Source organism: Pogoniulus pusillus, chromosome 2, assembly GCF_015220805.1.
Source record: "Pogoniulus pusillus isolate bPogPus1 chromosome 2, bPogPus1.pri, whole genome shotgun sequence".
Taxonomy (NCBI): Eukaryota; Metazoa; Chordata; class Aves; order Piciformes; family Lybiidae; genus Pogoniulus; species Pogoniulus pusillus.
This window is the reverse complement of record NC_087265.1, coordinates 5,658,541-5,683,108: the sequence shown is the minus strand read 5'-3', so window position 1 is coordinate 5,683,108 and position 24,568 is coordinate 5,658,541. Positions and strand designations below refer to the sequence as shown.

Here is a 24,568-nt window from a genome sequence, read left to right as displayed (position 1 = left end):
CTGGATCTGCTGGAAGGAGGATCTACAGAGGGATCTGGCCAGGCTACATCGATAGGATGAGGTCAGTGGGATGAGGTTTAATAAGGCCAAATGCCAGGTGCTTCACTTGGGTCACAAAAACACAATGAATGCTCCAGGCTTGGGGCAGTGTGGCTGGAAACTGCCTGGTAGAAAAGTGGCTGAAGATAAGCCAGCAGTGTGTCCAGGTGGCCAAGAAGGCCACCAGCACCCTGGTTTGGATCATGGATAGTGTAGCCAGTGGGATCAGGGCAGGGATTGTGCACCTGTACTGTGTAGTGGTGAGGCTGAGGGGAAAAAGATCTGGGGATGATGGTTGACAGTGAAATAGGAAATGAGAGGACAACCTGGTTGATTCACAACAGTGAAGAAGGGAGAGTCTGAGACAGAGGAACTGAAGTGATGTCAGTGTCGGAACACAGTGTATGAAGTTGCAAGCAGAACAAATTACATCTCTTTGACCTCAGCTCACCTCTTTGACTTAAGAACTTCTTTTTGATGCTCTGTCAATACTCTTGTTTTTGTCTCTGGAGGAATAAACACAAAATCAGCAGATTCCTCCTCTTCCAGAAGTATCTCACTTTTAGGCTTCAAAGATGGAAATTCTAGTTTTAACTGCAGAAAGGAAAACCCAAATGAATTAGAAACAGAACAGAAGAATTGGAAGTGTTTTCATAGTTCAGGTGCAGCCATCCTACATGGAACACTCCTTATCCTGTCAGCATATTAATTCATTGGCACAGCCTGAGTCCCTGCCCACGGCAGAAGAGTTCAAACAAGATGATCTTCAAGGTCCCTTCCAACCCAAATCATTCTGTGATAAGTCTTCCATGAAATCCTTCAGTAGGTGCTAACTTCCTTCATGAGATTTACTGTGTATGTCTTCAAGAATCCAGCAGATGTGGCACTTTGGGACAGAGAGGTGCCTGGGTGGAAGGCTGGATTGGATGAAGATCTTTTCCAGTTGCAAGGATTCAATGATTCTGTGATTTTCCCCCTCCAACACTAGCATCTAGGATAGATTTTGTAACCCTCTGTGTCCTTCTGCACCTCCTTCAACATCATGAAGTCCCAAGGCTGTAAAAGTGGAAGGTATCTCACTACTCACAGGGTTTTTATTTCCTGTTGTTGACTCAAATCACCAATCCCTTAAAGAACACAACACCCTGCTTTCCTGAGGCCAGTGACAGACTGAAGCACACAGCACAACTCTACCAAAACCAAGATCCACCTCAACACCAGAACCTGTTCTAACTGCATCCAGATTCAGGTGTGAATCTTCTCCCTGCCTGTCATTTCTCCCATGCACCAAGCAGCCCTCCATGTCCCGTCCTTAAAACTCAATCCTAACTTGGCAGGGAATTTTAACAGGAAAACTTCAGGTGTGCTCTACAGCATAAATGTTAAAGAATAGCAGAAAAGGCACTTCCCTGAGAATTTATAGCAGCACACCAGAGGTTCTGCTGCAAGACAGAAGGATTGGATTCTATCACACCTTCCTTACCTTTGTAGATGTTGCTTGCATGTTACTGGCTTTGTCTTTTACTTCCTTATTAATTTCAGTAGTCTGTGCCAACACTGAGTCTCGTTTCTGACCCAGCTTTACTTCCATTCCACTCATCTTTGCATCCAGCTGTGACTCTTCCACCTAGCCAAATAAAAATGCTCTGTATGAAGAAACTTCAAGCTCACAAAGAAAGCCTGAGATGTATTTTCTATATCTTATCTGTCCCACACTCCAATTTCCCCCTACATTACACCAAGGGCAACTTAAAAATTATTTCAAACAAGCTGGTAACAGTTTATGCTTTTTAAAGCTTGGGCTTTAAGAACCAGCTCAGTCCTCTCACAGTGCTCAGACAGCAGTTTATCATAGGTCCCTCCCTGGAGGTGTTCAAGGCCAGGTTGGATGAGGCCCTGAGTAACCTGGGCTAGTGGAAAGTGTCCCTGCCCATGGCAGGGGAGTTGGAACTAGATGACCTTGTAAGGTCCCTACCAACCCAAACCATTCTAAGGATAATTCCAAACACAAAGCAAGTGTAGGTCAATGATAGTAAAACTCAAAAATGGACCTCACCCCCAGCTACAGAACAATTCCCACAAAGTCATGCACAATGAGGCAACCACTGGGGTCAGTAAAATATTTACCACATCAGAGAAGCGGCTGCTGTAGTCTTCAGCCATCTCAACGTTCTCAAACCCAGGCAGCAAGAGTGGCATTTTCTTTTTGGCTTGGCTCAACACAGCTCTGTTCAACAAAAAAGGAAGTTAAGGATATGGAGGAGGAGGTACCCAGTAATATCAGGACATGGTACACAGCAGCATCAGTGATCCCCCAGCTGCACAAAAAGCAGCATGTGAATTGGCACTGTTCTGGTGCGCATTTCTTTGTGCATAACCCAAGAGATCTTCTTTTAAAAGTCACAGAATCCCAGCATGGTGGAAGTTGAAAAGGACATCTGGAGATCATTCAGCCCAACCCCTCTGCTAAAGCAGGGGCATCCACAGCAGCTTGCCCAGGGTCACAACTGTCAGCTGAGTTTGGAAGCTCTTCAGAGAAGGAGACTTCCACAACCTGCTCCAGGGCTCCAGCACCCTCACACCAAACACACCTTCTGTTCCTATGGAACCTCCTGGCTTCCAGTTTGTGCCCATTGCCCCTCATCCTGTCACTGGGCACCACTGACAAGAGTCTGACCCAGCCTCTTGCTTTCCACAGGTCCTTTAGCTCTTGCTGAGCATTGATTGGATCCCCTCTGGGCCTGCTCTTCTCCAGGTTCAATAGCCCCAGGGCTCTCAGTCTTGCCTCTTCACAGAGATGCTCCAAAGCCCCTCAGCATCTTTGGAACCTCCACTGGACTTCCTCCATTAGTTCCCTGTCTCTCTTGAGCTGGAGAGGCCAGAACTAGACCCAGGATTTCAGATGTGGTCTTACTAGGGCAGAGTGGAGGGGGAAGACAAACTCCCTTGACCTACTGGCCATGCTCTTAGTGTGCTCCAGATGCTTGGCTATGAGGGCAGATCAGTGGCTCATGGGGATCTCATCCACCTGCACTCCCTGAAGAAAGATATAACAATCCCCACCCCCAACTGTAGCTTACTTTAATTCCTCAGGGTAGGTCAGTGCTGCAGCCTTGGCAAACGTGGCATTCCAAAATTGGGCAGCCTGGTTACGGATCTGTTTGCTCTTGTGCTGGAAGATGGCACAGAGCAATGGGGAGAGCCGCTCCAGCAGCTCATGATCGTAGGAGCCGGTGCAGTGAGACTGCAGGCACAGCATTATTTCAGCCAGCAGCTTTTCCAGCTGAGGGAGGGGAGAAGAAATAGAGATTTTATTAGGTTCAAATATTGGAGATGTTTGTTATTTTAAAGTTTAAAACATCATTATCTCATAGAATGATTTGAATAAACGAGCTCAAACACTGTCACAGAATCACACAGAATCCATCAGGTTGGAAGAGATGCTCAAAAGTCATCTTGGCCAACCCTCCTGCAGCCAGTAGGAACATCTCCAACTAGAGCAGGCTGCCTGGGGCCACATCAAGTCTCTAGGGATGGGGCCTTAAGCACCTCCCCCAGCAAACTCTTCCAGTATCTCACCACCTTCATTGTGAAGAACTTTCTCCTGATGTCCAACCTAAATTACCCCTGCACTAGTTTCAAACCATTGTCCTTTATCTATCATCACAGGCCCTTCTGAACAGTCCCTCCCCAGTCTTCCTCTAGGTCCCCTTCAGACAGTGAAATGCTGGTTTAAGGTCTCTACAGAGCCTTCTATTCTTCATGCTGAACCACTCCACCTCTCCCAGCTTGTCCCCACAGCAGAGATGCTCCAGCCCTCTGATAACCCTTGTGGCAACTCCAGGAGGTCCACGTCCTTGTGTTGGGGACCCCAGAGCTAGACAAAGCACTCCAACTGAGACCTCTCCAGAACACAGTGGAGTGGCACAATCACCTCTCGAGCTGCTGACCACACTTCTTTTGGCACCAACAAGACCAGAACACACAGTAAGTATCACAGTATCACAGTATCACAGTATCACCAAGGTTGGAAGAGACCTCACAGATCATCAAGTCCAACCCTTTACCACAGTGCCCAAGGCTAGACCATGGCACCAAGTGCCACATCCAACCTTGCCTTGAACTGCCCCAGGGACGACGACTCCATCACCTCCCCAGGCAGCCCATTCCAGTGCCCAATGACTCTCTCAGTGAAGAACTTTCTCCTCACCTCTCCTCAGCTATTTTTTCAGTCAAACCAACAATTTACACATTCAATCTCTTCTTTCATTACAATTATTGTTGGTTTTTAGAGTAGAGGATGAACAGTAAAACTCCTCTTGAACATCGTTCCCAACTCCAGCATGCTCACCTTGTTGTTAAGATGACTGTAGGCTTTAGGGACATCAGGAAGCCTGCCAAAACAAAACAAGCCAGGTTTTATTTTGCTATCTCCTTCATCTCCAGCACAAATATCGAACACAACTCACTCAAGCACTGCACACTAGTTTCAGTGCCCAATCTGATGAAATAATGCTGTGAAAGAAGCCTCCTGTTGAGTGATTAAAACACTTCCTATCCAAGTAGTTTAAGCTAAGCCTAATCCTTTAACCTCCACTAAAACTCAAATGCTAACTTTAAAACCAATTCAAAAATGGGTAGTAATTAGTACAAACTTAAAATGCAAGGGGATTTTATGAAATAATTTCTGCCTGCCTTACTTGTGTCACTTTTAACCTTCTCCCCAAACAGATTTTTGTGTCCCACAAATACCTGCATTAAAAAGATGAAGTGTGGTCTGATTTAAGTAAGTTCAGGTAAATAAATCCCTAGATGCAGCTTGGAAACAGTGAGAAAATGGCATTAAATAGTTCATTTTATAAGCCTGAGACATGCAAGCTGAAGAGGTTCTATTTAGAGGGTCTTCTATTTCCCTGCATATGAATTCCTTGAAAAGCAGACTTCCAACACTCAGTCCTCCCTTATAATGATTAATCATAGAATTGTTTAGGCTGGAAAGGATCTTTAAGCTCATCAAGTCCAGACATTAACCCAGTGATGCCAGATCACCACTAAATCATGTCCCTTAGCACCACGTTTCCATGGCTTTGAAACCCCTCTAGGGATGGGGACTCCACCCTGGGTAGTCTGTTTCAGGGCTTAACAATCCTTCCAGGGAAGAAATTGTTCCTCATGTTCAACCTGAACCTCTCCTTGTGCAACCTGAGGCCATTTCCTCCGTCCTATCTGTTGTTCCTCAGGAGAAGACACCAACCCCCACCTCACTTCAGCCTCCTTTCAGGGAGCTGTAGAGAGACAGGTCTCCCCCTCAGCCTAATTTTCTCCAGGCTAAACAACCCCAGGTCCTTCAGCTGCTCCTCAAAGGATCTGTGCTGGTCCAGACCCTTCAGCAGCTTTGTTGCTGTTGATTCTAGGAAAGGCTCACATGCAATCAGATGAGATGGGAGATGCAGAGGTGGTGCTCAGCTCAACCTGTTCCAGTGGGAGCTGTCCCTGCCTAAGGCGGGGGGTTGGAACTAGATGACCTTTGAGGTCCCTTCCAACCTAAACCAATGATTCTATGATTAAGAAGTGGATTCTCACCTCTGAGACAAGGACCTCAGCACCTCATTTTTCACACAGACAGATTAGATTAGCTTTCAGCTCCAACCTTGTCCTTTCTGTAGTGTTTGGGTGCATTCAAAAAGCACTAACTTAGAATAACATGGTGCTGTCCAAGCTGAGACTTGGCAGGAGGTGAAATTCCTCAGCCAAAGCTCTGAAACCCCCTGAACTATACTCAGATACTGCTACTGACTGCACAAAACACCACCAAGGCACAGCAATGCAATGACTCTGAAAATACTCACTTTGTTTTCTCATAAAAGACTGCCAGGGGGCTGGATAAAACTGCAAACATGCTCCCAATCACCGAAGGCAACGACACGTGGCTGATGATGTTGTGAAGAACAGCAAGAATGGAAGGACCAACAGAAATCAATGTTTCTGAGCACGCTTCTTTGGAACTGAGCATGTGGAAAGTGTTCAGTAACATCACCAGGAGTTTAAACAGAGAAGCAAGCTTGCCAAGGGGCTCCTTTTTCTTCTTGGCCCAATCTGTAGAGGACTGTGGAGCTAATAAAAAACCTTCTATTAATTTTTTTCTTAACCAACATACATAAAAACAAATCATATTTGGTCTACATTGAGAAACAACACATGGGATACCTAAACTATCCACATAGAATCACAGAATCAAGCAGGCTGGAAGAGACCTCCAAGCTCAGCCAGTCCAACCTACCACCCAGCCCTGGCCAATCAACTAGACCATGGCACTAAGTGCCCCAGCCAGGCTTTGCTTCAACACCTTCAGGGATGATAACTCCACCATCTCCCTGGGCAGCCCATTCCAATGCCAAATCACTCTCTCTGCCAACAACTTCCTCCTAGCATCTAGCCTAGACCTCCCCCAGCACAACATGAGACTCTGTCCCCTTGTTCTGTTGCTGCTTGCCTGGTTCTCATGAGAACTTGAGATTCCTAAACTCTGTTTACACACAATTGAAAACCAGATCTAAAGAGAAGGCATTCATTTGTAATGGATAATTTTATCATATCACTACAAATTTGACTCCTTTTTATGTTTTAGAGTTGGTCATTTGGAGTATCTTTAATGCCCATTTGTAGCCACCCTACAAATAACACCTTACATGCAGGAATTCTGGGACAGATGAGAGAAAGGGAAGAGGAAGTGTCAAGTTTTAGTAGTTTATTTATATATAAAGTGAAGTTTCCTTCCTTTTTTTCCCTCATCAACATTTTTGATTCAAGCATTTTACTCTCCCACCTGTCCAGCACAGTACCTTACTACTACATAATAAATTATGAAGCAGAGAAGTTATACAAACTTCAAGAAGTTACACAAACTTCAAGTTTTATACTTATGTTATTCTGTCAATTACAGTCACAAAATGTTATTCACAACTTCAGCTTTAGCAGCTATAAATCAGAGTAGAAAACAAAAGCTATAAATGAGAGTAGAAAACAAAACAAAGAACATTTTAAATTCAGTGATTTTTTTTGGTCTTCTGTTTTTACACAAAGCAGCTCCAGGAGCAGTAGCCTCTTTCCAGTGCTTTGTTAACAGCTGACTGTCAGTTTTAGTAAGGTATCATCTCATTAGACATTAATTAGGTCTCCAGGGAGACCTCAGAGCAGCCTTCCAGGATCTGAAAGGGAGTACAGGAAAGCTGAAGAGGGATTTAGTAAAAAGGCACAGAGTGACAGGATGAGGAGTAATGACTTTAACCAGACTGTAGATGATGATCCATAGATCATACAGATCTGCTTCAGATTCCATCTGAACCAAGTAAAAGCAGATCATCTCACATAAAAAAATCAGTTCACAACCAAAATATCCAACACTTCAGTACCCTCTCCTATGAGCACAGACGGAAAGAGTTGGGGCTGTGCAGGCTGGAGAAGAGGAGGCTCCCAGGTGACCTTCTTGTGGCCTTCCAATATCTGAAGGAGGCCTACAGAAAAGCTGGAGTGGGACTTTTCAGGGTATCAGGGAGTGACAGGACTGGGGGGAATGAAGCAAAGCTGGAGGTGGGGAGATTCAGGCTGGACACGAGGAGGAAGTTGTTGAGCATGAGAGTGGTGAGAGTTTGGAAAAGGTTGCCCAGGGAGGTGGTGGAGCCACCATGCCTGGAGGTATTTAAGGCCAGGCTGGATGGGGCTCTGGCCAGTCTGATCTAGGGTAGGGTGCCCCTGCCCATGGCAGGGGGGTTGGAACTAGATGATCCTTGTGGTCCCTTCCAACTCTGACTGATTCTATGATTCTACACAGTGCTGTTTTATAGTGAACTGAAAAGTAGCCTCAGCATTCACATCAATTTCGGATGTGTTTTGTCACCAACTACTGAGCTGCTCAACAAACAGTAGAGGTCTGATCCTCAAATCTGCATATGGGATTGTATTTTTAACTCCTTGTATGAGTTTTTTGACAAACCCTTCAGTGCTTAGGATCTGCAGCACACACAAACCAATTATAGCCTACAGTCATCACTTAATTAACTCTGTCAACCAGCTCTGGAAGATAAGACACAGAAAAACCCAATATTGGAATATTTTCTTACATCTGTTTTTTGGCTGATATTTAGTAGCATATGGTGTGAAGTTGATGCAGTCAACCATAACTGATAGAATATGTGTGAGACCATCCATCATTGAAAACATCTGAGGAGGAAACAGAAGTTATCAAGGGAGCAACAGTGACAGCAAAAACAACCCTGCTGGCCATTCAGAACATCCATGCAAACAGCTTTGGTATTTCAAAGCAGATTAAAAATTCCCTGCATTATCAACAGGTAAGAGTCAGAGATTAAAGCACAGGCTGAAGAGTCTCTCCATTCTATACATCTTATATACCATTTAAAGATGAAACCCAGGAAGAGGCAGTTTGTAAGGTGCTAGATTTAAGATGCATCAAAAGTTCAAGGTAGTAGGCAAAAGATCTCACTCTCAATCCAGACCACTATGCAATTCCATGAATGGCACAAGTCATGACCTCTGCATCCTACAGGGTTAATCAATCCCCTGAGTTTTGTGGCATTTATTACTTCAACCTGAAGTTATTTAACATATCCACACACACCTCAACTGGGCAAATCACAGTTCCAATGACGACAACATTCACTAAACCATTATGACATCAGTAGAAGACAAATCCAAAGGCTGCTTAACAGCAATTTTATTATGTAAGCTCTAGAATTATTTTTACTCTTTCAATCTATTTCTGACAATTCCTAAGTCCTATCAGAAAAGAGATTTTTCATATAGCTTTAAACACTTGAAGTGTTCAAAACCCCTATATCTGAAGAACCTGTTGTGAATTCTATTTAATTTAAAGCATTATCTGTTTCAGTATCCATAGAGATCAGTATCACTGGTTTATACTCACTACTGGAGTTTCACCTTCTAGCCCAGATATTATTTTGGCACAGAGCTCTTCACAGCAGAGGTTTTCTTCTGCTGTTGCAACTAAAGCAGCACAGCGAGCAAAGGCTCTGTAGAGGTCCGACCAGGTGCGCAGCAAGGATTTCATCGTTGGCTTGTTGAACAACAGAAAGAAAAGAGTTGTAAATATCAGTGTCTGGCCATAAAGAGAACAACTTCAAGTTTTCCTCTTCTGTCAAAGCCTATGTAGCTTGAGAAATACAAGTTGGGAGTAGTGGTGCAATGTATATGCACAGGGTAGGCAGTGGGAAACCAAGATGGGAGTAGTAGTGCAATGTATATGCACAGGGTAGGCAGTGGAGTTGGAAGCAGATGATCTTTTAACATCCCTTCCAGCCCAAACCATTCTAGTAAGTCTATGAATTAGCAAAGAGCACTTCAGAGTTTCTACAGTGTTTTTAAATCAACATTATGCAATGGAGGCCCCAAGCCTGGAAGTGTTTAAAGTCAGTGTGGCTGGGGCATTGAGCAACCTGCTCAACTTGCCATTGGAATTTGCTTCTTGTCTGGTGATTGGAAAACAGAAGGCTTCAGAAAGACTTTAAAGCAGCCTTCCAGGATTTGAAGAGGTCATCAGGAGAGCTAGAAAGGGACTTTTTACAAAGGCATGGAGTGACAGAACAAGGGGTGATAGCTTCAGACTGGAAGAAGCTTGATTTAAATGAGACATTAGGAGGAACTTCTTCCCTATGAAGGTTGTCAGGCACTGGAACAGGTTGTCCAGGGAAGTTAAAAAGCTTCCAAGCCTGGACATGGTCAAAGCCAGGTTGGATGAGGCCTTGCTGTAGTAAGAGGTGTCCCTGCCTATGGCAGAGGAGGTTGGAACTAGATGATATTTAAGGTCCCTTCCAACACAGCCCATTCTGTGACTATGATTCACTGTTACCTGTGGAAATTCCTGAACGGGGAAGATGTGTGACACTGGTAGCAGCAAGGCACTATAAATAGCACTGAAGTTGTGTTCCAGTGCATCACCCTGATTTACTTCATTAGTCTGCAAAGAGAAAACAGGTTTCTGATGAAGAAAAGATGCAAAGCTGAATGGCAGAAGGCTGTTCTAAGCACATTGACTTTGCACACAAATCTGCCAGTGGTGTTCTGAACTTAACTATTTTGAAAGCACAAAGGGCTACAAAAGCACTGTTTCTGAATTCCAAAATTCATTACAGTAATAGAAATCAACTAAAAAGTGGCTTGTGTGGGTTTTACTTATTTCAGTAAGCAGCAACAATGAAGGTGATGAGCAGAGGGCTGGATCACTTCTCCTGTGAGGACATTCTGAGAGCTGGGGTTTTCAGACTGGTGGAAGCCTCATCCCTAGAGGTCTTTAAGGCCAGGCTGGATGGGGCTCTGAGCAACATGATTTAGTGTGAGGTGTCCTTACCCATTGCAGGGGGGTTGGAAGGAGATGACCCTTGAGGTCTCTTCTAGCCCTGTGACAATTCTATGATTCTATGACTGGAGACAAGAAGGCTTCAGGGACACCTTAGAACAGCCTTCCAGGATTTGAAGGGGGCTACAGGAGAGCTGGAGAGGGACTTTTTACAAGGGCTTGTAGTGATAGGATGAGGGGCAATGGCTTCAGACTGGAAGAAGCTGGCTTTAGATGAGACTTTAGGAAGAAATTCTTCCACAAAGGGGTGGTGAGGCACCCAAAGAGGTTGCCCAGAGAAGTTATGGGATCTCCAAGCCTGGAAGTGTTCAAAACCAGGCTGGATGGGACCTTCAGCAACATGGACTAGCGAAAGGTGACCCTGCCCATGGCAAGGAGTTGGAACTGGATAACCTTTAAGATCCCTTCCAACCCAAGCCATTCTATAAATACTTTCCTCCAATTCTAGGATTTCTAGGTTTAATGACACAAACGTGAACTCAACAGCTCCTACATTATAGTTTGTGCACTTCTAGCATCTGATCTGAGGAAGTTCTTGAATATTTTAGATAGCCTTCATTAAGGCTTCCAATCAACAAGTCCAAGATCACTAAGAAACACTGTCCCAATTACATCCTAGAAGTCACAAATTGCTATTTGTTTTTTTTTTTTTCACATAAAGCAAACAAGCCTCTTAGGATTTAAAAGGTCCTGGAGGACAGGTTTGGAGCAACAAGGCTACACCAGGAGGGAAGGCTTGAAGCACATCTGTATTTACAGTCTTACAGGAGAACATCCCCAACAATATATTGAACACTGTACTTCAGAGTGATGACCTTTAGTGAGTGGAAATCACACTCTGGATCACCCCTCCACTACTGCCCTTCATCCTACCTCACTGCAAATGTTCATACTCCAGTCAGGGACTCCAAAAAAAGGCTACACACATCCAGGTTCACAAAGAGTACCAAACCTTATTTAGTTTTACCATCTGTGCTAGTCTGAGCCTAGCTGGGATATTTTGCTGAGAAGAACTAGATTATAGGCTGTGAAAAGGAAACAATGGTGATGTTTACTGCACTCACAGGCTTGCTGAGATGTATATAAACAAGAACATAAATAGAGAGAAGGGAGTTGCTGTTGGGCTCTGGGCTGCATGCACTTCTCTTTCACTTGCTGCCTAACTAATCCCTCTGCTTCCTAACCCACCCTGGCCAATCCTCCAAACTCACCTTGAATGTAAGGCAAAGTCTGGGGTAAGGTAGAGGGGTGGGAAGAAGATGGGAAGGTGGTTGAGAGCCCCTCCTGGGGACTCTGGTTTCTGGGAAGGGTGTTATGCTTCTGTATTACTTTTTCACTTGTCTATTTCTGTCTATAGCTGTATAGATTGTAACTATCTGCTTGTATATTGTGCTAAGCTGGAAATATAGCTTCATTTCTCTAATTTCCAGATCAGCTGAGTCCAGTCTGGGTGATTTTCTTAAGTGTAACACCCAAACCATCACATCATCCCTCCATGGAGCTGCCATTCCTAGAACTACATTAGAAGATCAGCCCAGTTTTGCTATGTTGGGTTTTTTTTTTGGAGGTGTAGGGAAGAGAACAAAAAGCCACCATACCCGATTGATCCATTCAGTGAGAGGATTAACAACAATACTCCACATTCGCCAGAGATGCTCCTTATTTTCCACTTGCTTTGCATTCTGGTTAATAATGCAGATCACAGATTCACTGAAAGCCAAGGGAGATGTAGGCCCAGACAGAACATAACCCACAAGTGATTCTAGAATGACAAAGAACCTGGGGAAGGAAATACAGAGAGTTATTTCTGATTTCAACTGAAAGAAAGTTTTGTGAAGGTTTAGAGACACCACCACATACCTCTCTTCTGTGACACAGCATTCCAAGAGGTTGTTATGGAAAGGCAGCTGGAGTAAGAACAAAGCTGGTGTTCCCTTAGAAGAGAAATTGAAAAGATCAAACCAACATAAATATTGATCAAGTGAAATACTTTAAGCCAGCAAACTGCAGTTATTAAAAGTGGTGCAAAAAGTGGTCAATTTCTGTGGCTTCACAAGAAAAATAAGGGAAAGATGGAAGCCTAAGCTTCTGCTAAGCCTGGGGCTTCAGCAGAATATCAACTAGAGCTGAAGCAAACCACTTTTCTATTTAAAAGGTTGTGAGATTTATAGTACTCAGTCATAGAATCAACCAGGTTGATATTAATGTTGAGGCAGTGATGAGGCAGCAGTGTGCCCAGGTGAGCAAGAGAGCCAATGGCATCCTGGGCTGTATCAGGAACAGTGTGGCCAGCAGGACAAGGGAGGTTATTCTGCCCCTGAACTCAGCACTGGCCAGGCCACACCTTGAGTGCTGTGTCCAGTTCTGGGCTCCTCCATTCAAGAGAGATGCTGAAATATTGGAAGGTGTCCAGAGAAGGGTGACAAAGCTGGGGAGGGGCCTGGAGCACAGCCCTGTGAGGAGAGGCTGAGGGAGCTGGGGGTGTGCAGCCTGCAGAAGAGGAGGCTCAGGGCAGAGCTCATTGCTGTCTGCAGCTACCTGAAGGGAGGCTGTAGCCAGGTGGGGTTGGTCTCTTCTGCCAGGCAAGCAGCAATAGAACAAGGGGACACAGTCTCAAGTGGTGGCAGGGGAGGTCTAGGCTGGATGTTGTTAGGAAGTTGTTAGCAGAGAGAGTGATTGGCATTGGAATGGGCTGCCCAGGGAGGTGGTGGAGTCACCATCCCTGGAGGTGTTGAAGCCAAGCCTGGCTGAGGCACTTAGTGCCATGGTCTGGTTGACTGGCCAGGGCTGGGTGCTAGGTTGGATTGGATGAGCTTGGAGGTCTCTTCCAGCCTGGTTGATTCTATGATAAGTCTGCATTCTGGGACATGGAATAAGATGACTTAATGTATGAAGAGCTCTGCAGAAATATGATCTCCTAATACTTTGCTGCAGAAATGAAGGTGAAGCTCCGGAATGAAGTCAGACTTACATTTAAAAGGTCCATATCAGCAATCTGATAAGCTGGTGATCCCAATACTTTTCCTGGCAGTTCCTTAACAGTAATATCAATGAGAGACTAAAGTAGAGGAAAAAAGGAAAAAGAATGTAAATCTTTTATTCATGATGGCTCATGCATGTTAACACCACAAATTAAAGCAAAACTGTAACAAGTAAAATGAATGTTCCATCATGAAAAGAATTGTCCTTTGAAGCAGAAGGTTCTGGAAGGAGAATCATGTACCCAGTTCTGTGAACACTGCTGAAACCCATAAACAACACTCAGCCTTCTGCTGAGAATTACACAAGTCAGTTTTTTACAACAAAGAGGTTGGATGTTAGATGCAAAAGGCTGCTAGCAATCAGAATCCAAAACATCAAACAGAAACGAGACTCCAAACCCAAACAAAGCCACCCAACTTACCAGTATTTTCTGCACAGGAAGAGAATTGGATCTAACAATGTTTTTTAAGGCCTGGAGCAACAGAGTCAGCACTTCTGAGCCTTGTTTTTCTTTCTTATTTCCTGGAATAATTAATATTATGTTTGCAATTAAAACAGAGCTAAGTAATAGTTACACTGCCCATTATTTAGGACTTTTAAGAACTCTAAGGTCAAAAAAAATCTGTGTTTATATACACACACTCCCCAAATAATTAATAGATCTGGATTCCAAGTCTCTGAAGTATAACTGAAACTTCAAGTTTAAATGCAAATCTTTTGTTATTTAGTGGAAACACCCTCACAAAATAGTTTTGGTTGGAAAAGGTCTTTCAGATCAAGTCCAACCAGTAGCTAACTCTACCAAGGAGGGTGCTAAATCACATTCTCCCCCCCAGCAACACGTCTGCCTCCAGAGATGGAGATTCAACCACCTCCCTGGGCAGCCTGTTCCAAAGTTTGAAAATCCTTTCAGTGAAGAAATTCAGTAATGTCCAAGCTAAACCTTCCCTGGTGCAACATGAGGACCTATCTTGTTCTCTCACTTGTTACTAGAAGAAGAGACCAATACCCATAATAGTATGGGCCCCTCAATTCAAGTGAGATGTTGAGGTGATGGAAGGTGTCCAGAGAAGGGCAACAAAGCTGGTGAAGGGCCTGGAACACAAACCCTATGAGGAGAGGCTGAGGGAGCTGGGGGTGTTTAACCTGGAGAAGATGAGGCTCAGGGGTGATCTCATTGCTGTCTACAACTACCTGAAAGGAGATTGTAGCCAGGTGGGGGGTGGCCTCTTCTGCCAGGCAACCAGCAATAGAACAAGGGGACACAGTCTCAAGTTGTGCCAGGGGAGGTCTAGGCTGGATGTTAGGAGGAAGTTGTTGGCACAGAGAATGATTGGCACTGGAATGGGCTGCCCAGGGAGGTGGTGGAGGCACCGTCCCTGGAGGTCTTCAAGAAAAGCCTGGATGAGGCACTCGGTGCCATGGTCTGGTTGACTGGATAGGGCTGGGTGCTAGGTTGGACTGGCTGAGCTTGGAGGTCTCTTCCAACCTGGTCGATTCTGTGATTCTATTATTAAAACCTTCAATTTGATGCACTAAAATGAGATCTTTTGCCATCATCCCAGCAAAACTCTTAATTTCTCTTCATCATCTTTCTTTCAATTAGATTTTTAATATAACATTAATCATATTCTGAACTTTCACAGCCTCCACAGAGTAATAAACATGACTTTAAATAGCAAACACGGTCTGTACACCTGTAAAAAACACTACACTATGAAACAGGATTTAATTGAAGAAAAATAATATCTCTAAGTCACATAATAATGACTTTAATCCTTGTTTTACACTGAATGTCTCAATTTCTCCATACCAAAGACTTGGAGTGGGGTTAGTTCTTTTGGAAAAGCAAAGATTTCTTGAACAAAAAAAAAGTCAAAAGTGCTTTAAAGTTTCTTATTGCTACATGCAATACACCTGCAGTCATATGCTACTTTGCCTTCCCTAATAAGGCTCTCTATGGTATTTTATTAGTCATAGAAAGATGTAAGTATGAAAATTAGCAGTTAGAATCATAGAATCAACCAGGTTGGAAGAGACCTCCAAGATCATCCAGTCCAACCTAGCACCCAGCCCTATCCAATCAACTAGACCATGGCACTAAGTGCCTCATCCAGGCTTTTCTTGAAGACCCCCAGGGACGGTGCCTCCACCACCTCCCTGGGCAGCCCATTCCAATGGGAAATCACTCTCTCTGTGAAGAACTTCTTCCTAATATCCAGCCTATACCTACCCTGGCACAACTTGAGACTGTGTCCCCTTTTTCTGTTGCTGGTTGCCTGGGAGAAGAGGCCACCCCCCACCTGGCTACAATGCCCCTTCAGGTAGTTGTAGACAGTAGTAAGATCACCCCTGAGCCTCCTCTTCTCCAGGCTAAACAGGCCCAGCTCCCTCAACCTCTCCTCACAGGATTTGTGCTCCAGGCCCCTCACCAGCTTTGTTGCCCTTCTCTGGACATGTTCCATCACCTCAACATCCTTCTTGAATTGAGGGGCCCAGAACTGGACACAGTACTCAAGGTGTGGTCTGACCAGTGCTGAGTACAGGGGAAGAATAACCTCCCTTGACCTACTGGCCTCACTGTTCCTGATGCAGGCCAGGATGCCATTGGCTCTCTTGGCCACCTGGGCACACTGCTGCCTCATCTTCAGCTTACTGTCTATCAGTGCCCCCAGGTCCCTTTCCTCCTGGCTGCTCTCCAGCCACTCAGTCCCCAGCCTATAGCACTTCAAAAAGAGCCCAAGATGCCCAAGATCAAGCTTTACCACTAATGAAGCAAATACTACTTAAGGTCTAAATAAATAGGTGTTTTTTTAAGACTAGTCAGTAGTGGCAAATAAACAGAACACCTTTGTTACCTGATTCAATAGCTGTTTTTACATATCCATTGATGTCCTTCCATATAACATTCAGCATACAATCTAGGACAGCAAAAACATCCTAATAAGTTTCTCATCAAAACAATTAAACAAAACTGCAGTTAAAAACACACAAAATTTGCTAAACAGACTTTCATGTAACCCAAAACTGATAGGTAAGATTTTTCAAACCAAGTCAGACCACTTCCATTTCACATAACACAGGAATATGACAGGGAGTGGTTAGGTTTTTTTATGTTTTCTCACACCCAGTTTATTTTCCAGAGAAGAACTCAAACTGGAGCACAAAATTCTTACCAGGAACTTCTTTTCCAATGGCAATAAAACCATCCTGAACTGCATTTATAAAGGTGCTGGCATGCTTACAAAAAAAAGAAGGGGTACTGATCAGTGGATTCTGGAGAGGCTCTAGGAGAAAAAGGAAAACATGTGCCACAGATCTGTTATTTTTCAGTTTGTTGGTAAGATAAACTTTTAAAGTGATCAAAAGTATAGGTGTACTTAGAGCATTTAACCTAACACCAGCTTCTAACGTTAAAGGCAACTAGCAGGTTGAGGAGGGAGACTGGGATATTAGGGAGAAATTCTATACAGTGAGGGTGGTGAGACACTGGAACAGGGAGGTCATGGATGGCCCTTCCCTGGAGGTGTTCCAAGGCCAGACTGGACAAGAGCTTGAGCAACCTGAGGTAGTGTGAGGGGTTTCTGTCCATGGTTGGGGGTTTCACTGAATCACAGAATCAGTCAGGGTTGGAAGGGACCACAAGGATAATCTACTTCCAACTCCCTGCCATAGGCAGGGACACTCTACCCTAGATCAGGCTGGACAGAGCCTGGACTTAAACACCCCCAAGGATGGGGCCTCAACCACCTCCCTGGGCAATCCATTCCAGGCTCTCACCACTCTCATGATGAAGAACTTCCTCCTCACTAGAGGGTTCGGAACTAGATGATCTATAAGCTCTCTTCTCCAACCCAAACCATTCTATGAATCTAAGAAATGTATAAAGTATTTCACTCTAAAAATTTAAAACTGGTAATTACATATTATGTGCAAGCAGATGAAGAAAACACATACCTAAACTAAGCACAACTTTGTTTTGCTTAGCAAAATCTAAAACTTCTGGTCCCATCAAGAAGTGAAGCAGCATTTCAATTCCCAGCAGCTGGATGGATGGAATTGCGACCAGTCCTGCTGCGCTGGAATTGAAGTTCATCCTTGGTGTGGCAGGGCTTGGAAATGGGTAAGGACCTAAGTAAAGGGAGAAAAAAAAATCTCACATCACTTCTGCAACCAAGTGAGAAGAAAAGATCCAACAGACCAAAAGTTAGTATGAAAGAACAAGCCTCAGAACAGCATTGGCTGTAAGAGACCTCTAAGAGCCAGGCTGTGCTCCTAATTCAGGAAGGTTTAACATCACAGATCTGTTCTGAAAGGATAAATATCTCCCAAAGATTGCCAAGTCTTGGACACCAGACCTTATTTTGGCAGTTAAAAGTATTTACAAGTACAAGGCTTCCAGTACCAGCAGTCTAGAATTATACAGGCCAGGCTTCACATACAGAGAAGAAAGAGGAGATCCTTACATCAGGCATTTACAGCTAAGAAATCCCACCCACGTGAGCTTCACAAGTGTTTGAAGTATCAGTTATTGATGTGGGTTACTGTTTAGGCAGGAACTAAAAATGCTACACAACTAAACATGGCATATATAAAGAGCACAGACAGTAACACAAAAACAGCAGTGTGCCCTCATGGCCAAAAACGCAGATGCTCTCCTGGAATGGATGAAGAGTGTGGCCAGCAGGTACAGGAAAATTCTCCTCCCCTGCTACCCTGCCATGCTCAGACCACATTCTGGAGTCCTGGGCTTTCCAGTTCAAGAGAGACAGGGAACTACTGGAGAGAAGGTGCTGAGGGGATTTGAGCATCGATGTGAGGAAGAAAGGCTTGAGAGACCTGGGGTTGTTCAGCCTAGAGAAGAGGAGCCTGAGAGGGGACCTTCTCAGTGCTCAGCAAGAGCTGAAGTGTGGGGGGCAAGACTCTTATTAGTGATGTCAAGTGACAAGACAAGGGGCAGTGGGCACAAACTGGAACCTAGGAGGTACATCTGAACAGGAGGAGAAAGTTGTTTGGTGCGAGGGTACTGGGGCCTGGAGAAGTTGTGGAGTCTCCTTCTCTGGAGACCTTCCAAACCTCCCTGGCCATTGTGATTGTGGGCAAGCTTTTGCAGAGAGGTTGGACTGGATGATCTCCAGAGGTCCTTTCCAACCCTCACCATGCTGGAATTTTGATTATGTGAAAAGCCTCCAAATGAATTCCCTGGCCAACAACGCAGAACTTTAGCTACTTTCACAGGTTAAAAAGCTCTGTCTCCAACTGCCGCAAAATAAGCCACTGATAGATATAAACTAAGAGGTCCACTCCAATCCCCAGTATGCTTGTGGGACTCTAAATTCCAGCAAGAGCTCCCTTGCAAGAGAGAGCACATCTCAGGACAGCAAAAAGTCCTCAACACACAATGTGATAAGCACAATGTTGTAAACTTGTAATACTGACTACAACAGCCTGATTCTACCCAGTCTAAGACACTCTCTCTGAGCTCTCCAAGAGCCTACAGAAAAACAACTGTTTTCAGTAATACATAGCAAATGAAAAAGCATAAACAGGTTAAATGGAACAGATTACTTCATGAACCTAGAACAGAATTGCAAACAGGCTTGTGTTTTAATACCTGATTTCTGTGCCGGGGTTGCTGGAGTTGAACTTTGGTTGGCTGCTACACGTGAGGGAGTTCCTTGCAATGCAGCAGCAGTAGAAGAATCAAGACTTAAGGTACTCTGGATTAACGGTACACAAACCTGCAATGACACCAAACCTTAGTGACAACAGGTATGACAAGCTGTAAGCCACAAAGAAAAGGATGGTTCAGGTATCAGGGAGACTGTGCTGCTGTTCACAGCATCAGTGATTCCATTTCTGGGGGTATATATAGGTAATATTTTTAAGATGCTGTATAAAAGCACACATCTTTATATATGAACTGGAAAGTTAAACAAAAACTCATCTTAGAACGATCCATCTATGCTAAAATAGGTGATTTTCTTTACTCCTCATCCTGAAGTTAGAATTCAGGAGTCTAACATTATGTTTGTTCTAGTTATAATGTGAGTAGTAATGAAACACTTGAACCATTTTTCTCTCTGCATATCAGCATTTTGTCATCTTTTTGGTGTTTTCTCCTACCCCAAAATTCCCAAGGCAAACACTTGCACAGTGAAAGCTGCTCTATTTCTAGCTCTGTTACCTGTTCGAAGTTGGCAGGCAGCTGAGGTCCCAGTCTCATGAGTAAATACCACCAGACCTCCAGTTTGGTCAGTGCCAAAGCTTCTGTTCTCACATGGATGGAGCTCAGTGGTTGCATGAGCAGTTTCAGCCTTTTAGCACTGCACAGGATATCTTGAAGATCAAAAAGATATTTTTAAGCAATATAACTGAATAATTAAATCACAGAGCAACAATAATGGAAAGTTGTGAAACCATTTGGGTTTTTTTCAATGCAATATGTTAGCTTAAAATTCAATTTGCAAACCTGAAATCTACACTAAACCAACCTTCAAGCTATTTTACTGCTCTAACTGCTGCCTAAAGCCCTGGAAGTTCCTTCCAGTGCCAAAAATGAAATTAAATCTACAGAATATTAACATAAAAAGCAGGAAATTCACTCTTGCTATGTTAAGAGTCTTATCTGCCAAAGGGGAAGAAAACCCAACACTTCACATCTATGTGCATTAGCACTGGATGAGAATGACAGCTCTTAAATAACAGCATTCTGAGTCCACCAAGAACCATTTCCTGTCTCACTGAGTTAGAAACTGCTTGGTATGTCTGGACAGAAGTTTGTTCAAGCCTGTGCAAGTGTTCAAAGAGAAAAAGTTTTTTTAGCCAGTTCATCAGCATCAGCCCATGTCCATTAAAGACTGGTAAGGGATAGCTGACAGCTGCTCTGGTAGCCATGCTGGAACATGCACAGTGAACATCAATCCTGGTGTTCTTCTGGTCAGAGGAGTTTTATCTTCTGATTACATTAATTAACTGTTCTGAGGAACAATCATAGAATTGTTTGGGTTGGAAGGGACCTTCAATATCTTGTTCCAACCCTCTGCTATGGAGAGGGAAACCTGCTAGCCCAGGTTGCTTAATGCCTCATCCAACTTGGTCATTAACATCTGGAAGGTTTGGAGCCCCCTCAACTTCTCTGGACAAATTGAAAGAATGCTTAGGAAAATCAGTAAAAAAATGTTATTTCAGGAAGACAGGAAGAATAAAAAAGGGAAAAGGAACTGTATTTCCATGAAGAAATAGTAAATGTTACTTGAATTTTGCTCTAAGGGGGAAAATCCTCCTTTTTTAAAAAGTTAGTGCAAGAGAAAGTGAATTAAAACCACAAAATAATCGTTTTTAAAGGTGAGTAGCAAGCAGATGTTCTGCTTATATAGTTAACAGAGTGAATGGAAGGAACAGTATCTAGAATCATTCCCTGAGAGCCTGGCAGAGGTTTTAAACCACTCTTATAAGATCTTTGATATTACAAAGCACCAAACTTCCTGTTCTTAGATGAAGGGCAATGCATGTTCTTTAACTCAGGTAAGGACTGCAAAGCTCTTTGTGCTAAGGCAACTTCGCTCAAGCACCTAAACTGAGTAAAACATTGACCTGTTCTAGTGGGAGGTGTCCCTGCCTATGGTGGAGGGTTGGAACTAGATGATCTTTGAGGTCCCTTCCAACCTGAACCATTCAATGATTCTATATGACAACCTGTTCCAGTGCCTCACCACCCTCATGGGAAGTATTTCCAACTAATGACTGGCTAGGGCTGGGTGCCAGGTTGGATTGGGTGAGCTTGGAGTTCTCTTCCAACCTGGTTGATTCTATGATCTAAGTCCAGCTTCTTTCAGCTTGAAGCCACAGCCCCTTGTTCTGTCACTCTATGCCTCTGTAAAAAAGTCTCTTCCCAGCTCTCCTGGTGGCCTCCTCTAATGTTGGAAGGCTGCTCTAAGGTCTCCCTGGAGCCTCCTATTCTTCAATGACCATAACAAATGACCATGTAAGAATCCAATTCAAATTGCAACTTAAATTCAGCTAAACTAAGAAACATCTACATTCATCTTTCTCTTTAGTAAGTATAATCTAGTGTTGTTTTAAACACGTCTAGAATCCTGAAGCACTGCTCCTCTCCAATTAATCCAGAGTCAAACCCACTATCAACAGAATGTTTTAGTCTCTATTTCCTTGCTGTGAATCAAGTAAAGCACCACAAACCAAAGTTTTGTTCATTTTCTCAAACTGATTTCTCAGAGGAGAAACATTAAGATAGAATTACTGATCAAACTGTGACTTTTCCTTCAAAACAACCACCCAAAACACCCAATTTCTTGAATTTCACTGAGGTATATGCAGAGCCAAAACAATTCAGGTTTGTTCTTTTTTAATCTACCTGGATTTAGAGCAAAATTATCAATTAGACTCTTCCATGCAATGAAGGCTATTTTCTTTACCACTGGTGAGCCACTACGAAACCCCAGTTCCTCCAGCTGCAGCAAGGAGTTGATAAAACTGCCACTACGATGCAGAGCCTGAAGATGAAACAAATCATAATGAAGATATTTCTGTTCAGCAGAAATCCCCTCCCTCCAAGACTCAGGATGGGCAAATTTCCTACTTACCTTTCCAAGCAGTTTGACAAAGAGAGGCCACAGTTTCAACACATAAGTTTCATTTTTTGTGGAGAACAATTTCTGCAGTTCTGAAATCAATTTCTGCAGACAGAAAGGAACACAATTTCTACAAGAGATACACTCAAAGTAGTCAACATACACCTATCTGGAGTCACAAACAGCATGGGATTAACACTGTCTTTGTATCAGAGGGATTTGTTTCTGTACCTTGTATTTGCTGGTAAGTCAGTTCAATGTTTCTACCACCTGATTAAATTAGTCAAGGTTATGGTTGGGTTTAAATAATGGTAGCAATCAAGAAATGAAAAATCCATGTCCTTAAATACCTCTAGTGTCTTTAACTCAACACAAAACCTACTGTGACCCTAAAAAAGCACCTTGTTTGAGATGCACAGGAAGTTCCAGTTCACCATGAAGAAGAACTTCATTACTGTAAGGGTCACAGAGCACTGGAAAAGGCTCCCCAAAGAGGTTGTGGAGTCTCCTTCTCTGGAGACTTTCAAGACTTGTCTGGGTGCATTCCTGTGTGACCTGTCCTAAATTCTATAGCCCTGCTATGGCAGGGTGGTTGGATTCAATGCTCTCCAGAGGTCCCTTCCAACTCCTAACATCCTGTGATTTATTTCTAAGCAGCAGCAGTGAATAAGACAAAAATAAATGACCCCACAGCTCTGGAAGTGAAGGAGAACATGACAGTTTCATATAAAGACCTAGAGGGTCTCTTGTTGCACAGGGTGAGGAAACTTAATAGTCATGGAAGATGCTAAAGTACTCAATGTGCTTTCCTGGCTCCATTTTTATACTCTCAGGCCTCTGATATCCATTTCCCTGGTTGCCAGGCACATGGGTACTACCCATGGTGGGTGAAGAACCACCTACCTGTGGGCAAGAACAACCAAGCTGATTTTAGTTCAGTGTTCTGCTTTCAGCTACGAAAAAGTTAATTTTTTTCCTAGCAGCTGGCACAGTACTGTGCTTTGGATTTAGCAGGAGGACAATGTTGATAACATGCTGATGTTTCAGTTGTTGCTAAGCAGTGCTTATCTAAAGTCAAGGATTGCTCAGTTCCCTGTGCTCTTCAGCAAGGAGGCCCACAAAAGAGCTGGGAGGGACCATGGCCAGGAACTAGCCAAAGGGAATATTCCATACCATAACATGTCATGTATATGAACTAGGGGGTAGCTGATTGCTGCCTGGGGACAGGTGAGCAACTACACTGTGCAACACTTGTTGAGTTTTATTTCTTTTACTACTGTTATTGTATTTTATTTCTGTTACAAAACTTGCTCTTAACCTATAAAGTTTACTTTTTTCCCCCTTGATTCTCCTCTTCGTCCCACTGAGCAGGGGGAAGGAGAGAGCAAGTGGCTATGTGGTGCTTACTGTCAGCTGGGGTTAAACCTTGACATTGAGTGAGTGAATTATCTCCAAGAGACAATGACAGCTTAATGATGTGGATTAATCCTATCAGCACAGGCCATTTAAAAGGAGAAGTTACTTTCCTAACCACTGGTTGTCAGAAATCCACTGGCCCTGTATTTATGTTGCTGTTCCATTAATTTTGCTGTCCAAAGTGCTGTCAAGCCGCTGTCAACTCACTACCTATACCAAGAGAATAAAACAAAAAACCTCTCCAAGCAACCAACAATTCACCAGAAGGCAGCATTTCCACTTACTGTGGTCATCAGGTGCTCAGTGACAGCAGCCACCTCCTGCTGTTTCTGGAGCAGCAGTGGCATGCCCATCTCCAGGGCAGTAGCACCTCGTAATTGCACCTTGTGAGTGGAATGGACAACGAGAGGGATGATCAGTTTTGCCCACCTCACTGCTTCTTCTCCCATCTGGGCTGGAGTTTGCTCCACTAAGCTATATTAAAAAGAAAAGAAAGGAAACAATCCAAATATAGGTATTACAAATCTTGGTACCATTAATGAATGTTCTAAAATCAATCAATTTACAGGAAACCATTCTATAAAACTTTGTTTCTAACCAATTTTGACAGTTCCTTTAAAGCAGCAATGCTGAAATGTTTTTGTCAGATAAAATCATAGAATGCAAACAACCAAACCCATCCCACACTACTGGTTTGGGAATGTCTCAAACCATGAAAAAATAATGAATCTTTTAATTTAAAATTAATCTTTGCACAAGTGTTCTCAAATGGTTTTGGTTGGAAAAGACCTTTAAGACCAATCATTAGTTTACCAAGTCTGCTGCTAAACCATGTCCCTCAGCACCACACCTCTCTTTTAAACACCTCCAGACATAGGGATTCAACCAACTCCCTGAGAAGTTCCAATTTGAGAACCCTTTCAGTGGAGTTTCTTCTATTGTCCAGCTGGTGCAACTGGAGGCTGTTTCCTCTCATCCTATCACTTTTCACTAGGGAGAAGAGCCCAACTCCCACCTGGCCCCAGCCTCCTTTCAGGGAGTTGTAGATAGCAATGAAGTCTCTCCTTGGCCTCCTCTTCCCCAGGCTGAACAATCCAAACTCCCTCAGTTGCTCCTCCTTAGCCCCATTTTCCAGATCTTTCAC

At 43.6% G+C, this 24,568-nt stretch overlaps 1 protein-coding gene across 3 annotated transcripts in view; it reads right to left on the bottom strand.

Annotated features, from left to right (window-relative positions):
• The window catches only part of RIF1 (replication timing regulatory factor 1), a 45,889-nt gene that overhangs the window by 13,633 nt on the left and 7,688 nt on the right, over window positions 1-24,568 (bottom strand). For all 3 annotated transcript variants that reach the window (XM_064154920.1, XM_064154928.1, XM_064154935.1), the window contains exons 6-26: window positions 23,709-23,898; window positions 22,021-22,113; window positions 21,792-21,930; window positions 19,602-19,753; window positions 19,029-19,155; window positions 17,372-17,545; window positions 16,591-16,701; window positions 16,273-16,335; window positions 13,836-13,936; window positions 13,404-13,490; window positions 12,293-12,366; window positions 12,031-12,211; window positions 9,926-10,033; window positions 8,984-9,133; window positions 8,160-8,259; window positions 5,889-6,153; window positions 4,391-4,433; window positions 3,120-3,322; window positions 2,167-2,266; window positions 1,523-1,666; window positions 491-633 (exon numbers count right to left, since the gene is read on the bottom strand). In XM_064154920.1, the coding sequence (XP_064010990.1) occupies window positions 491-633; window positions 1,523-1,666; window positions 2,167-2,266; window positions 3,120-3,322; window positions 4,391-4,433; window positions 5,889-6,153; window positions 8,160-8,259; window positions 8,984-9,133; window positions 9,926-10,033; window positions 12,031-12,211; window positions 12,293-12,366; window positions 13,404-13,490; window positions 13,836-13,936; window positions 16,273-16,335; window positions 16,591-16,701; window positions 17,372-17,545; window positions 19,029-19,155; window positions 19,602-19,753; window positions 21,792-21,930; window positions 22,021-22,113; window positions 23,709-23,898 (2,748 nt within the window). The remainder of the gene's footprint in view (window positions 1-490; window positions 634-1,522; window positions 1,667-2,166; window positions 2,267-3,119; window positions 3,323-4,390; window positions 4,434-5,888; window positions 6,154-8,159; window positions 8,260-8,983; window positions 9,134-9,925; window positions 10,034-12,030; window positions 12,212-12,292; window positions 12,367-13,403; window positions 13,491-13,835; window positions 13,937-16,272; window positions 16,336-16,590; window positions 16,702-17,371; window positions 17,546-19,028; window positions 19,156-19,601; window positions 19,754-21,791; window positions 21,931-22,020; window positions 22,114-23,708; window positions 23,899-24,568) is intronic.